Here is a 16989-nt window from a genome sequence, read left to right as displayed (position 1 = left end):
CTCTCTTTTTCTCTACCCTTTGAATGCCGGAGCTGTGTTTCCATGGCAACACTGACCCCTGGGAGCCGGTGTTACTCATTTTTTTATTTTTTTCTCTCCACAGAAGTATCCTCTTTAGCATTCCTCTTTCTACTCTCTCTCTCTCTCTGTCATCCATCCATCCCTCCCACTCTGTTTACCTCCACCTGCCTCTCCTCCGCTGCCTCACTCTGGTATTCAGCAAAACCATAAAAATACTAAAAAATAATAAATGCTGCAGATGGTTTGTAATCTTCCACGTCAGGCTCCAGTGACACTTTGAATGTCCTTTTCTTTTCATCACCTCTCAGACATCGTTCATCTTTTCTCATTTCTCCCTCTCTTTTTTTTTCGCTTCCTCTCCTTCTCATAGTCAAGCTAGCATAACCGAGCTACTTCCCTCTTCCTGGATATTATTTTTCTTAATTAAAGCTTTTTCCTGACTTGTTATCTAGTTGTGGTAATGTTGACAATCAGTAGAAAAGCACATTTAATAATTAGCGCATTATGTTGACAGCTAAAACCAATGCTAGTCATCGTTAGCGAGTTGTCTGCGGGATCTTGCGCGTTGCGCTGAAACGTCTCTTGGACTTGCGGTTAAAATATTTTCCTGTTCCAACTCTTCTTCTGTCTTCTTGTCCTCCCAACAGGCCAAGCTGATTGTCCCCAACAGCACAGCCGGCCTCATCATCGGCAAAGGCGGCGCTACGGTCAAGGCGGTGATGGAGCAGTCTGGGGCTTGGGTCCAGCTATCCCAGAAGCCCGAGGGCATCAACCTGCAGGAGCGTGTGGTCACCATCAGTGGCGAGCCGGAGCAGAACCGCAAAGCCGTGGAGATTATCATCCAGAAGATCCAGGAAGACCCTCAGAGCTCCTCCTGCCTCAACATCTCCTACTCCAACATCACCGGGCCGGTGGCCAACTCCAACCCCACCGGCTCCCCGTACGCCAACTCCACCGAGGTGATGCCGGCGGCGGCGGCCGCTGCAGCCGCCACCGCCTCCTCTCTGCTGGGCCAGGCGGGCCTGGCGGGAGTCGGCGCGTTCCCGACCACCATGTCCAGCTTCTCAGGCAACGACTTGCTCGCCATCACCTCCGCGCTCAACACCCTGGCCAGCTACGGCTACAACACCAACTCTCTGGGGCTGGGGCTCAATCCCGCCGCCGCTTCCGGAGTGCTAGCCGCCGTAGCGGCTAACGCCAACCCAGCAGCGGCCGCGGCGGCTAATTTGTTAGCGTCGTATGCCAGCGATGCGTCTACCAGCGCGGCGCACCCCGTGGGGAGCCTGGGAGGCCTCTCTCTGGGGTCACTGGCGGCCGCCACCGGCGCCACCAACGGCTACCTGAGCGCGGCGTCGCCTCTGGTGGCGTCGTCCCTCCTGGCGACGGAGAAGCTAGCAGAGGGAGCCAAGGAAGTGGTCGAGATCGCCGTGCCGGAGAACCTCGTCGGCGCCATCTTGGGGAAAGGCGGGAAGACGCTAGTGGAGTACCAGGAGCTGACCGGCGCCAGGATCCAGATCTCGAAGAAAGGCGAGTTCATCCCGGGAACTCGGAACAGGAAGGTGACCATCACGGGGTCGCAGGCCGCCACGCAGGCCGCGCAGTACCTGATCAGTCAGCGGATCACCTACGAGCAGGGCGTCCGCGCCACCAACCCACAGAAAGTGGGCTAAACCTGACAGCCGCCCGGAAATGAGGAGGAAAAGTGAAAAAGGAATGAGGGCTTCGGGGGAGGAGAGCAAAGAAAAAGGGAGAATGGAAAAAAGGAGAGGAGAGAAAGAATATCGGAAGGAATCGTTTGCGCCGTTTTCTTCTGTGTTTTCAGTATTCTATATTAAAAAAGAGGAAGTTTTTTGACTCCAAGCAAAAATGTGCTGAGAAGGCGAGGAGGGGAGGGGGAGCGAGTTATTACGCTGAAAAACCAAGAAAAAAATGTGTAAAATGTAAATAAGGTTTTATTACTTAACGTCTTGACCTTTGGGATTTTTTTATTGTTTTATTTTTTGTTCAGTAAATTAAGCTGTCTGTGTATTGTGTGGACAGAGCTCAATTCCATTTAGACTGGGAGGCTACAGAGTGCGGCGGCGGGGGTCAAGGGTCACCAGGGTCAGGGTGAGGCGGAGGGTTGGTGTTTACAGGGTGCAACGCTCCAAAATCCCATCCCGGCCGCCGGCCCCTCCAGCCCACACGCCGCATCCTCAAACTGATTTTACTTTGATTTTATTTACGTTTTTAATTCGACCCCCTTTCGCTTCAGCCCCTCCCCTTTTTAACGGTTTAAAAAAAAAAAGAGAAATATTGCAAACTTTAGCTTAATGTGTGTAAGCTAAGAAACGTCCTCAACTCTCGGTGAGGAGCGTGCGGGCGTTTCTTCATTCGCGCGCGCGCACACACTTACACACACACACACACTTACACACACACACACGCAGGCGCGACCGGTGCAGCGCTGCAGAACCGTCTCTGCAGTATAACAACAACAATAATGATTATAACACTAATGATGACAGTAGCTGCGTTTCCGCCACAAATGTGCGCAAACATTTTGTCGCCAGTTTCACAGTTAAATAAGAAACGTGATGAGTCATTAAAAAACTACTTCCTGTTTTTGAGAATCAGCATCCGGTTGCTGGTCATGTGACTCGTGATTCGTAAAAAATTTGCAGTTTTTATTGGAAAAAAAAATACTTTTTTTTTTTTTAAATGAAAATTTATTTTCAAAACGTCAAACTGCGCCGTCGTATGTTGACTGGAAACGCAGCTACTGTCGTTTTGCTACAGGAAATCTCCACCACTGTCGCTATTTATTAATAACATCGCCCGTTCAAAGCGCAGTCTAATTTTTTTAAATCTGAATTCAGGTTGACATGAATGTAAATGAGACTTTTTGTTCTGGGTTTTGTTTTCATGTAAGAGGAATAGTAATGTCAAATAGTGTAATATATGTCTTATTTATGTCCAGTGAGGGAGCCGAGAGTGAGAAAACATTTACACACGAGAGTGAGAAATATCCAGTCAAAGAGCAGAACAGGGAACACACACACACACACACAGACGAGCGCTGAAAGGAAACGTCACAGCACCAAATCTGGTGCCACTGAAGGAGAATCCATCATATCTGCTGTCTGTAGCTGAAGAGAAACGTCCAGTTTTCATCCGCTGCAACTAAAAATCACCGTTTAGACGAAACCTGGAAACTCATCAGTTTGAAAAGCTGAAGTTTTGCTGGAAAACTCAAATATTTTGAGATTAATGTCAGAAATTTGGTAGAAAACAAACATGGAAATGTCTGAGTCGAATATTTGCTAAAAAAAAAAACTGAAATTTTGAGATTTAGCCAAGATATTTAAAAAAACGTATACATTTCTGAGTTTGAAAAGATGAACATTTTTGACTTTTCTAATTTTAAAGAGTCAAAGAAAAAATGTACTCAAACTCAAATTTCTAGCTTTTTTATAGAAAATTTGAGATCTCAAAATTTCTACCAAATTTTTGACTTTTGAGATTAATCTTGAGAAATCTAAAGATTAATCTGAGAAATTTTTGAGAAGAAAACATGAAAATTTCTAAGTTTCAGATGTCAAAACTTTCTGACTTTAGAATCTTTACCAAATTTCAAGATTTTTCTAGAAATTTCTGCGATCTTAAAATTTTTATATCAAATTTTCAACTTTTAAAAATTTGGAGGTGAATCTCAGAAAATTGCTGGGGAAAAAAATCTAAAGACTTGAATATTTTCTAGAAAAATCTCAGGAATTTTGAGGAAGAAAACACGGACAAAGACGGAAATGTTTGACATTTCAAGAAGTCCAAAGCTGAAAAGTTTTGATTTTTGAAACTTAGAAATTTACAAGATTTTTCTAGAAATCTTCAGGTCTCAGAATTTGAGGTTTTCTACCAAATCTTTGACCTTTCCAAGTTTTTTTTTCTAGAAAATTTTAGAGATTAAGCTCAAAATTGCCAAATTTTCCTACCAAATTTCCACACACACATTCGCTCGCTGAAGGAAATCCGTCACACGTTCGGCGCAGCCTGCAGTTACATTTGTAATCCAGCAGGGGGCTTATCGGCGCTGTGGTGCAGCTGCATTATCCCGCCCCGCTGCAGCTGAAACTGCGTCGTTTAGACGAGCCGATGTCGGCCCTGTGGTCTTCCAAACCCGCCTCCCCTGTTTCAGTTTAACTGGATCCAGCCAGAGCACTTCGGACCGACTACTGAGGAGACGCGGAAACAAAAACTAAATTAAAACACTGAAACGTCGTTCGTCTGGGGGCCGCCGATAAATCTGCGCGCAGATTTGTTCTTCAAAAGGCAGCATGCATATCAGTGAAAGGAGATAAACTCGCCCGTCCGACTGCCACGAGGTCAGAGGTTAAAGGGCAGACGTCCAACACGCACCCGGGGAGCAGAGCTCCCGTTCGTTTACTGCCCGCTGTAGGCTGCTGAAGATGCTGTTGTTTATTGTGTTGAATATATTTTGTGTTGTGTTTTTTTTTAAGCAAATCGGAGTACACTGAATTATTCTTATTATTTTGTTATTTTGTCTTAATGCACTGTGAAGCTAGAGAGCCGCTGTCCCGACCTGCTGGAGGTCAGGGATGCGTGCTGCAGACGGCAACATGATGGCAGGGAAACGAAACGAAACAAACCCACGTATCTGAAACGTCAGGAGAAGTCGTCATATCCGAGTCCTGAGGGAGAAACCGGGTCGGAAACCGGATCAAATCAAACCAGTTCTTCAACGCAGCTCAGAGTTTTAAAGTCCAAACGCTAAAACTGAGGAGGGGGTGTGTTTTTTTTATTTTATTTTATTTTTTTTTACTAAGCTAAAACAACAACAACAATCTGAGCCCAGATCAGATTTGCTAGCGAACGTGTCGTTCTCAGTTGGAGCGCCAGTGAGGGTTTAATCTCCACGACTTGGTAAGGAGGCTTCTTTACTCCCATCTAACTCCATCCACACTCCGCTCACCTCCTCTTTCCCAGTGCACTCCCATTCTGACACCCTTCTCCTCCTAACACATCGCTCCATGGGTGACTATGTCTGCTGTTTGCCCCGATCGATGCATGTCTGCTGCTTTGCCCCGGCAAACGCCTCAGATTGAGTCTGCAGAGAGCCACGCCTACGGAGAGCTGCAGGAGGAAACGCTGGTGCAGCTCAGAGCAGCGGCTGGTCAGCTGGAGGCCCATTTGCACAAACTGCGGCGGCGTGTTGGAGGCCATGTGGACCAGAAAACAGGACAAAAAAAAAAAACCCTGGAAAATCTGGGACTGATTTCAGAAATTTTCTGGGAAAAACGAGGAAGTTTCTGAGTTTGAAAAGTTGAACATTTGTTTGAAAATCTGAGAAATGTTTCAGGAAAAACAAGTTGGAAATTTGATTAAAAAAACTCATTTTGAGGTTAATCTAACAAAGTTTAAACTTTGCCAGAAAAAAAAATAGTGATTAATTTTAGAAATTTTCAAGAAAAAAAATATTGAAGTCTGAATTTGAGAAGTTTAAAACTTGATTGAAAAAAGCTAAAATTTTGAGATGAATTTAAGAAATTTTCTAGAATTTTTTTATTTATTTAAATTTCACTTTTATCAGCTTGAGTCAAACATTTGCTAGAAAAATCTCAGAAGTTTTCAGATTAATCAGATTTTCGAGAAAAGTTTCAAAATTAAAAAATGTTTGACTTTTGAAATCTCCAAATTACTTTTCTTAATTTCAAAGCTTCTGAGATTCTTCTTGCAAATTGGTGATTTTTCAAACTCAATATCTGCAAACGTTTTATTTCTATGTAAAATTTCAGGGGGTTTTTTCTAGAAAATTTTTGATTTCTCAGTCAGAAGTTTTAGAAAACTTCAGAGATTAAACTTGAATTTGTTTTTCTTGCAATCATTTTACTTTTCAGACCCGTAAATGTTCTTATTTTTTCCAGAAAAGTTTTTTTGTGGGGAATGCAGCCCTCCTTTTGGCCCGACACGCCGCCGGACACAAACACATATCACCAGGGAGAATCTTGACTCGGGTTTGACTGGATGTCTTTGGTAGATTTTGCTCCTGTTCTTCAGTGAACAGATACTGTGCTGCATGCGTTTCATACGCAAAATAATCAGAACATTTAAAAAATGTCAAACTCACTGGAATTTGTGATTTTAAACGGTTTATTTATAGACTGAACGTGCAATATGCAGAAAACATGCATGCAGTGCAGCATCTTTTAGCGGGAGACGTGCTTAGATTGTTATTATTAATGAAGAGAGGATTTATATTTCATCTCACTGGTTAAACCTTAGAATAATCTTTAAGTTTTCTCAACGTTAGGCGACTGAAATAAAAATGTGACAAGTACTGGAAGCAATACTGGCGTCGGCATATCGTGTTGTCCCGTCTTTTATCCTCTGTCTGCCGCATTGGAGCGTTAAACCGTAGATGTTGGATAGGTTTACAGAAGTACATCTTTTTCTTTTTGTTTTCTTTTTTTTTTTTTATTGCGGAAATGCTGCTATTTAATAATTGATGTACTAAGACGAAAACATATCGGAGCCTGTCCTTCAGCTGGAGCAGCGAGATTGAAGCGACGGTGTAAAAATAAATGTTAGACGCTGACAATAAGTTAATTTTGTGCCAAACATGTCTTGAAGGAGCTAAAACTCTAAACGTGTTGACTCAAAAACATTAGGTAATAAGAGACCTCCTTTTATATTAAGAAAATGTGAAAAGTGCCAAATGAAACTTATTTATAGTAAGGGTGAAGTCCCCATATCTGTTTTTAAGAACTAGCTAGGCTAACAGACGACACACCTCACTATAACTTTCATTTTTTTGTCCTTCCTGCTAAAGAAGGAACCGCCATCTTAGTGTTAGGTGACCCTCTGGGAACTCAACCTCCCAGAATGCAACAGCACTACTACAACTCTGGGGCTAGACTGATCAACATAGCGATAGCTTAGCATCGTCATGCTAAAGAAAATGTGACTAAGATAGCATTCTTAAATACAACCTTTTATAGCTACGACAAAAAAATAAATAAACAAAATGTATTTTGTGGAAATAGATGTTATCTTTTTTGCACGTCTATATTGCATGAATTCAAAGTGAAGCGTGGACAAAAAAAGAAGAAAAAAAACACAAAAGAAAAACAAATAATAAAAAAAATAGGCAGTGTGTGTTGTTGATTTTCTGAAACAAATCTCTGCATGTCGATAAGGGTAGAGCATTTTGATATTGTTTTACGTTCAAACTGTTGTTGTTATTCCATGCAGCTGCTTTAAAACAAACATGTTTGCTACAACAGGAAGAGGAAATCTTTAGAGTTTAAATTGACTTCCTTGAACAAAGCTTTTGAACAAACTTTCTTTTCTTACCTCCTGAGCGAGCTTGGATTAAACATTTTGAAACGCACATAAAAATCTATATATTTCTTAGGATTTAGCTACAAATCTAGACAGAGATTGTCCACGAATGTTCTCATCATTTCATGAGTTTCACTTTTCTCACAACTGCTGCAGGAGCTCTCATGTGTTTTTCTGTGTGGTTTCGTACTCTAACATTACTAACCTGTTGACGCGTCATGTCTGGAGTCTTTTTATTCACCTTTTCCCTCAATTTCTGGCTTATCTTGGCATTAATTCATCAGTTTATGCAGTTAGTTGGTTATGCAGGAGGAATCCAGGTCCGGCGTGAGAGAAGGAAGTAAAAACTCCCTTCATGCGTCGGCGTTTTTCCTCTGGTTTTAATCGGGATGCACCGATCCGGTCATCAGAACCGGACAATATTTTCCCGTTATTTTAATAAATCGAAACAGAAAAGTGAAATTTCTTCATGCTGTAAACACTGACATGAAATGTTTAGAGTTTAAATAAAGGTTCAGGAGTCTTGCAGTATAATAATACAGTATTTATTTACTGTTTTTTATATACTTAGACCTAAACAATGATATATTGCACAGATTATTACACTTTATTGATTATCAGTTGTCTTATTATAGTGTAATACAATAGTTTCCATGATGTGATTTGTGCTGCAGAAATATTTCCGTTCAGCAGAATCTCTTTTGTAAACAATGCTAAGCTAATGATGCAACTCTGACATTTTACTAGAATATGTATCGCGATAGACAGGTAATCAAAATCGATAGGAAATACATCTGATAAAACGTTCGATATTTCTTAAACTCTGATCCAGAACCGCAAAGCATTCTGGGAGATAAAGGCAAAGGAAACACGCTAGCCGCTAAAACTCTCATGGCTAGCTCAGCTAGGTTGGTGGAATCACCCGACTCGCTCGCTCTTTGGTTGCCTAGCAACTGGGTGAGAAGCAGTTACAAGTCCCCCTGCGCCCCTCCCACACCTTTGGTTACCTAGCAACAACCTGCTGAGTAACTGGCAGTTTAAAGTTGTTTGGAAAATAAACTGGAAAACAGGAAAGGTTAAACAAGAAACTAATCAATAATTGTTCAATTTGTTTTTCAGCCGTTTCGTCCTGTTTTAACAGTATTACAACGTTTTAAAAATCGATTTTTATGTAATCAGCCACCTTCAGGAAAACCTGCAGCAGGTTTTTTTCTCGGGTTTTCTGTCCTTGAAGAAAGGAACCCAGACGTGATCGGTGTCGGCTGAGATCGGTGCATCTCTGGTAAACGCCTTCCTGACTTCCAGATAAAAGAAGTATTTTGAGTCCCGGCGCCTCCTGTGTTCACTCTGTTGGCTTCAGCATGGCCGTCTTACCGTCCCGTCAGAAAGTATTGCCATGAGGTTTTAAATGTTTGCACTAAACTCTGCTGACTCTGCATGACGGGCCAGGCTGAGCGTGAGAACACTGTAGATGTTTAGCATTAATCCGTGTTCTGTGTGTTTAGATGTGCATGCTCCTCATGTCCGTCTCTGTTGAAAGCCGATGAATCATAATTTCCCAAATGTGTAGCCAGTTTAACTCCTAACCTGCTCAACAGGTCATAACTTGTTCTGATTTTTTTTTTGCCCTTTTCACTCCACCTACCTCCAGAAACCTGCTTTCCACGGTGTGTTACAGGAAACTCGGTCCCCATTGAAACACCAGCAGCAACTGTAGACTGCATTTGTCACATCACTGTTTTTCAGTTTCTTCTTCTTCTGTTGGTCTCTTTACCTTCCTGGTTTTTGGTTTGTACTGTATGCTCTAACCCGACTCTGTTTTAACAAAAAGAAAAAAGAAAAAAAAATGCCATTTTCTGTCTGTAGCTTGTTTACCCTTTTTTTTCCAAACATACACACATAAACACAAACAAAACACTCCATGCTCTCCTTTTTGTGCACTTTCACTGCCCACTCCTTCCGCCTCCTCCTCCTCTTCGTCCAAACATACACTCACACTTTTCTTCTCCTCCGTCGCCTCCCACGAATCTCTTCTCTCGAGTGCCAAAATAGAAAAAAGAGAGGAAAACAAACAAAAAAAACAAACAGTGACTACTACTCCTCCTACTACTACTACTACCATTCCAAGCGTTTTTTGAGTTGTATTGTCTTGGACATCCATCTTGGAAGCACCCATGAAGCCAGCATGCTCCGCCCCTCATAACATGATGTCGCTCATGACGCCTCAACTGAACGGCACCTTTTGCCCCACCTACCACCACCTGTCTCCTCCTCCTCCTCACCTCCCCCCACCCTCCACCCTCCACAAAGCTAAACCCGGCCAGGATTAACCCCTCTGCAGGTCGGCTACCTTCCTACTCCAAAAACCAAACAGAAACGGCGCTACTACCGCTCATGCCAGCTGCTTTTTCTTTTCTTTTTTTTCCTCCTAATTCTGTCATTTCTTCAGCCTGTTGGACTCCATTTTGATTGTGTGCCATTTCCCCCTTTCCTTCCTTCCTTCCTTCCTTCTTTCCTTCCTTCTTCCTTTCTCTGTGATCGCTCTCGCTCCATTTGATTTTTGTTTTTTCTCAATGGGGAAAGATTTTTTTTTTAAAATCTCCATTTTGTTTCTTTCTAATGATGATTTTTATTTTTATTTTTCTTTGTTTCCGTTTGTCGTTTAACATCCAGATCACACACCGTGGTGTGTGTGTGGGGGAGTGTTTACGCACCGTCAGCTGCGCAGCCCATCCTCTGTCTTCTCGAACTATTTTTGAACTTTCACCCCACCCCTTCCTCCTCTCCCCCTTCCTCATGAACTTTGACCTTCCTTCCCCACTTCTGTGTTCATCCAACTGTTTGGACGATAACTCTCCATTCCATCCCCAAAACCTCTCTTGAGACTGTGCAATGCTAGCTGATATGATTGGATTATTATTATTTTTTTGTTTGTTTGTTTGTTTGTTGCTCATCATTGGGGGACATTTCTCTGAGATACAAGTAAAAAAAAAAAGAAAGCAAGAAAAAGATCCTTAAAGAAAAAAACGCATAAAAAGCAACTGTTTCTCCACGTTTTTCTCTCTCTCTCTCTCTCATTGTAAATATTTTTGTCAGAGTTTTTTGCCAAGCTGTAAAGAGAGAACGTGTTAAGCAGAAAGGGGCCGGCAGCATAAAGAGAGAAACTCCTGAACGCCCGTAGTGTAATCTTTAATCGGCTCTGCTAGTGTTGCCCTGTGCCGTTGTTATTAGTGTTGATTTACCTCCTGTGTGCACTGTTAGCTTCCCTGTTAGCTTCAGATAGCAACCGCTAACCTTGACGGCTAGCTAAACGCCATTCTCGATGTGCATTTGTTGATGTGTTTCCTACCAGTGAGTTGTAGTGGCGTTAGTGTGTTTTTATTAGCGTTAGCTACATATATCATCATTACAAAAAAATTAAAACACCGCCATTAGTGGGAAAAAAAAAAAAAAGAAGAAGAAAATGTCAGATCATATCTCCATGTTGCATTTTTTTCTGGAAATAAATTCGACTCCCGCCATTTCATTGCATTGCTCTCAGCTCCACTCTTGATTTATGCTGCCTGCCCCATCGCCGTGACAACACCACATGAGCTATTTATTTCTCAGACTATTATTGATATACTATTAATAAATAACGTCGCAACAAGAAAAAGGGAATGACTGGAAAAAAAAAAGGTGAATTAATACTATTGTTTTGTTTTTATTTTTTAGTATCTTAGTGGTTGCTTTTAACAACATTCATTAACTGACTTAAAGATTATTGAATATTTAATGTAATTGTAGCATTGTGTTTGTAAAGCGAAAAAAAAAAAAAACCTAGTGAGTTGTGTTTCTTGACTTGTGGATTACCAGTGAAGTGGGCAAACTAGTGCTAATATATATATGAGGTCTTTTTTTAAGGATTCTTATTTTGCGACAGCAACAGCAGTCATTATAAATGTTCATTTTAGCATCACCTGTCTTCCGTTGTCTTATTCTTCACCTTCCACCACACTCTGCATCATCACAGTAACACATCGCAAGTCCGGGGTGGGACCGAGTGCTAGCTGGTGTGAGCTAAAAACATTCACACCAACCCGAGGGACGTCGGCCCCGCCCACTTTCCTCAAATTAAACTAAATCTGTGTCAGATGTTTGTGCTGCAACAACTTTCATTTGTGCTGCTATTGCTTTAAAGATTTTTGATAAATGTTTCCGATCAACCAGCCAATCCACATTTACGAAATTAACCAGTCGCTACGTTGTCCTACACAATGTCACAACTGCGCTACGTTGATTGATGTGCTTCGTTTGTGCAGCACAATTTTTGTTTGTCCCTTTTTTTTTTTTTAAGATGTTAATAAATGTTTCCAGAGGCCATCAAAGGTCAACCAGCCAGTCCACATTTATGAAGTTAAATGAAATATGGTGTCAATCGACTTCGCAGTGTTTGTGCAGCACAATTTTTTGTGCCATTAAAATTAAGATAAAAAGAAATAGAGTTCACCAAAGATCAAAATCAAACAAAATTGATTGTGCTACATTTGTACAACTAAAATGTTGTCCTGTTATGACAAGAAAATTTAGTATTAAAGCACAAGAAAGTTGAAAAGAAGCTCCCAGTAAAGCCGGGGTTCTCAAAGTGTGGGTCATGGGCCTGAGGAGGGACACAAGATGCCAAGTGGGAGGTCGTGAAATGTTAGCCTTTTGTTTTGTATGTTATTTGTTGGGACTTTTAGCACAGTAAATTGAACAGGCATATGAATACCATTTTTTTAAAATACTAATTTCTGATAATTAGCAGCACAAACAAAAAATTATGTTGCACAACTATAGCACAGTTGATCGACACCATATTTTATTTGATTTAATAAGTATGGATGGGCTTGTTTATTTGTGGTGACCTCTGGAAACATTTATGAATAAATTTAAAATGGCAGCGACACAAAATTTAATTTGTGCTGCACAAATGTAGCAGCATAAATTTTGGTGCTGCACAAACCTATCACAGTTTATTCACATCAATTAATTTGATTTTATAAATGTGAACTAATGACTACTGGGTTTAAAACTTGCCCTCAAGTTTATGCTGCTTTTAAAACAAAAATTTGTGCTGCAGAAACGCAGCATAGTTAACACCAGATTTTATTTGATTTTGTAAATGTGGATGGCTAGTTGAGCTTTGATTACCTCTGGCACAGGCATAAATGTGTGCTGCACAAGCATAGCAGCACAAATTTTGGTGCTGCACAAAGGTAGTCCTGTTGATTCGACATATTTCTTTTGATTTTTGTAAACGTGGACAATCTGGTTGACCTTTGATGACCTCCAGAAACATTTGTGTCTTTAAAATGACAGCAGCACAATCAAAATGTTTTGCAGCACAAAATGTGACACCAATTTCATTTAATTTGAAGAAGGTGGGCAAGGCCGACTTCACTCAAGTGAGCGTGCATGAGTTGCTTCTAACTTTCCTTTGGATGCATGCATGTGTGGGTGTGTGTGTGTGTGTGTGTGTGTGTGTGTGTGTGTGTGTGTGTCTGGGGATCGGGGTGGGTGTTTCGTCCAGTGTCCACCAAAAAGCTAAAACCTGTCAGGCTTCCATGCTCCCTGATGGAACCGCCTGACGTTATAGCTGCAAACCCTCATCATGTGATCTGACTCAACTCGACTGTCCATAACCCCCTTCAGTCACCTGACCAACCAAATCAACCAATCACTGTCCACCACTACCGCCTACCCCTGCGCCATCCTTTTGCTGCACACCACGTCAGCCCCATGTGATGTTCTCCATCGATAACATACTACTGTCACAATCTATACTGACAGATCTGGGGATAAAAGTGTGTTTTGTTTTGTTTTTTTTACCTTTTAGATTCCTGAGGGTTGAAATCCAAACAAAACCGAATTCAGTTGCTTGATTCATTAAAGGTTCAACTAATTTGGGTTTAGTTTGCTTTAACACGTCTGTTCCTTGGACTTCTGCCTTCAAAGACTCAGAGGGGAAAGAAATTTAGCACTAAAGTACAAAAGGAAGCATGCAGTAAAGGAGGGGTTCTCAAAGCGAGGGTCGTGGGCCTGAAAGGGGCGCAAGACGCCTATTGAGGGGGTCACTAAGTCATTTTTAGAATTATAATAATGTAGCTCCTAACGTGCATGCAGGGCTAAATAATTAAATATATCATGAAATAAATAATGCACATATAGGTTTAACATTTTTCAGAATTGAAAAAAATAGAACGTGTCGAAATTGTGATTAAATTTAGTTTTTGTAAAGAGCTTTGAGACGACGTTTGTTAGGAACTGGCACTTTATAAATAAAATGAAACTGAAATAAACCCAGGGAAGTGATGCTTTTTTTTAAAGGGTTGCATTTGAGGTTATTACAATTAACTAACTAAAACTAACAAAATAAAAAAAACTGAAATTGGGAAAACATTTTTAACTAAAATAAAAACGGTAATTTGAGGGGAAAGCTAACTTGAGCTACATTGTGTGTTTATAAAACTAACTAAGACATAATGAAATTATAGATATGACATCCTTCGTTTTGTATTTATTAATTTATTTATTAGCCTTTTGAACTGATGTGAAGTTTAGTTTCAAGTTTACGTTAGTTGACTGAAAATTGCGGCGTAAATTCATAAAAGTATGAAAAAACTAAAACTACTGCTATAACTAATAAAAACAAACTATTTAACTAATAATTAATAAAAACTAACTGAATCAGACAAACAAAAAGTCACAATGAAATAAAATGATCACATATCGCGCAAGTCTCTGGTGCTCTTATTTTGGCGGTCCCAGGCTGAAAATACTTTTTGCTGTCCGAAGCAGATGTAGTCGTTGTGCAACAAAAAATAAAATAAAATAAACGTTTTGGGGACAGAAATTCATGTGACAGACGTTTGTTAGTGTTTATTTCAACATTTAGGGATTAAATCTGAAGGAGGTGCGCTTACTTTCTACACCATTTCACTCATTTAAAAAAAAAAAAAATTACTTAATTCCTTTAATCTTCGAACCAAAACTTGTTCTTTTCCCCCAGAGCTGCATCCTGCATCCTCTTGTTCATACTACTGTACGTGCCACATCCTACCTTTACCAGGCCAGAATCCACCTTAACCCGTTTCCATGACAACCCGCAGGGGGGGTGGGGGGAGTGGGGGGGCAGTTGCCCGGCAACTGGCTTCCAGCACAACAAAACCAAGCTACCGACCAAGCGACCCAACTGATGAGGCCACGCCCACCTGGCAATGATTTGATCTTAGAGGAAGAAGCAGAGGAATGAAAAAAAAAAGAAAAAAGAAACATAAAAAGGAGAGAGAGGACAGGAAGAGGGAAACGTAGTTGTGATTCTCAGGGTGTCTTACACAAATTTGCTGTTTAGTCTGTTCTCCAGTCTCTCGCTGGTGTCTTGTTGCCCCAAAGAACGGTTTGTATTTCCCCCAACCCAATTCTTCCCCATCAGCCGATTGATAGCAACCGATCGATCGACCAATTCTCTCTGAGCGACGGTACGCGGCCGGCCGGCTGTAACTTTATGTTTACAACCCAAACGAGACCAACAACGCTGTTGACAGAATGTGTAGGACTTTAAAAAACATAAAAATAAAAAAAAAGACACAAAAAGAGACGAATCTCTGAAGAAAACTTATTTCTAAATACTGGAACTTTTCGCTTACTTTCTATGTGACATGAGGTAATGTAAATTTTTTTCCAATCATTGCATGTGAATATTTTATTTGCAATGAAACTGTCAGAATGGATGGTACATTTGTGACGTCAGTGCAACGCCGAGACGTCAGTCGGTGTCGAGGTTTTTCTGTCGCCGTCAGGAGTGAATTTTGGACCAATGAATGCTAAATGTGTGACCATACAAAGCTGTAAAGGTTTTGTTTATTTGTACATGGTTATGGGTAAAATAAATCATTGAAGCAAAGTAACATCTTTAGTGTTAAGCAGTAAATCCTCACGTTTGCTTTGAAGAGTCAGAAACAGGATTTGGATTTTTATTTTTTTTTTCATTTTGATTTTTGGATAATGCTAGATCAGGGGTGTCCAAACTCCAACGATAAACAATGCTTTAATTAAACTAAATGTGTTGTTGGGAAGGGATGTGTAAATTATTACAATTTTGCAAAAAAAAATGACCAAATGTTCTGGAATTTTCCAACCAATAGAATGAAGACGCTGGCTGTGTGTAGCCAAGTTTAAGAAATATTAAATTAAAAGCAGAACTTGGTCATACTTTGAGGAAAGGTTGGTCAGATATGTTGTTGGGAAGGAATTTGTACATTTTCTAGAAAAATAAAATAAAATGTAGTCAATTCTGATCAATAAAATGTAGCTGCAGCTCTATGTAGCAAAGTTCAATGAATATTAAATCAAACTTTGAGTAAAAGTCAGGTATGTTTTTGGGAAAAGATGTGTAAATTATTACAATTTTGCAACAAAAAAAAGTATTAATCAAATATAGTCAATTCTGAGCAATAAAATAAGGATTAGCTGCTCTATGTAGCAAAGTTTAATAAATATTTAATCAGATTTTGAGCAAAACTTAGTCAGATATGTAGGGAAGGAATTTGTTAATTTTCTAGAATATTTTATCAAACTTTTGCCAATTCTGAGCAATAAAATGTAGCTGCAGCTATATATGGCAGAGTTTAATAAAACTTAAATCAGATGTTGAGTAAAAGTCACAGGATGGAAGAAAACAAAAAATGGGATTATTGAAAATAACTGGTGTTGCTGCCGACATTTTCTACTGTAGGGAGATTTTACTTTGTAATAATAAAAAAACCCAGAAAGTCAGGGGCCACAAACAATCAGTCCAGGGGCCACAAACGGCCCCCGGGCCACAGTTTGGACACCCCTGTGCTAGGTGAACTAATCCGAGGTAAGTGAAGAGTGGATTAGAGCAGAAATAAAGTTTCAGGGGTTCAACTCTATGACATATCCATCTACCCACAATCCTCCTGTGCACCAGCGTCATCCGACCAACACCTGCACCTCTCTGCATCCACCATGATTCCACCGTCAGACTCTGTGACCTCCGGCCAATCCGACTCTCTCCATGCCATCGGCTCCCACCACAGGAAATGGAGTCACAGTTCACAGCATGGTACGAACCGCCCGCCACTCGTCACTCTCCTTCCACATAACTTTCTCCATAAGCCACCTAAAGAAGTTCCTCCAGCTTCCAGCCAGAAGATCACGCTGAATCCGCTTCGGGTTTTAGGTCATTTCAGATCAAAACACGTTCAGGTCGGTTTTTACAGGACGCCGAGTTTGGGGTTATCAGAGGACATTTCTGCCAAAAACATCAGAACATTTCAGATTCATCTCAGAAATTTTCTAAGAAAAACATTTTCTTGGAAAAATTTTCGAGAAAATTTTCAGAAAGTTTGAGATAAATCTCAGTAATTTTCTAGAAAAAAACTTTTACATTTTCAAACTCAGTGTCCGTGGGATTTTTTTTTCTTCTGTTAGTTTTTGATTTCAGAACATTTTGAGATTGATCCCAGGAAATTTCTAGAAAAGAAAACAAAATATCTGGTTGAAAAGTTGAAAATTTGTGAGAAAAGAAGATTGAAATTTTAAGATTACTCCCACAAAATTTCTGTAAAAAATTAAAAAAATGTCCAA

At 40.5% G+C, this 16989-nt stretch overlaps 1 protein-coding gene across 3 annotated transcripts in view; it reads left to right on the top strand.

Moving 5' to 3' along the window:
• Positions 1-9949, top strand: part of nova2 (NOVA alternative splicing regulator 2) — a 96428-nt gene extending 86479 nt beyond the window's left edge. For all 3 annotated transcript variants that reach the window (XM_044120087.1, XM_044120089.1, XM_044120090.1), the window contains one exon: positions 669-9949. In XM_044120087.1, coding sequence (XP_043976022.1) covers positions 669-1691 — 1023 coding nt within the window. In that variant the 3' untranslated portion in view covers positions 1692-9949. The remainder of the gene's footprint in view (positions 1-668) is intronic.
• Positions 9950-16989: the final 7040 nt, after the last annotated feature.

Source organism: Gambusia affinis, linkage group LG06 (genome assembly GCF_019740435.1).
Source record: "Gambusia affinis linkage group LG06, SWU_Gaff_1.0, whole genome shotgun sequence".
NCBI lineage: Eukaryota > Metazoa > Chordata > Actinopteri > Cyprinodontiformes > Poeciliidae > Gambusia > Gambusia affinis.
This window is presented reverse-complemented; position numbering and strand designations above follow the sequence as displayed.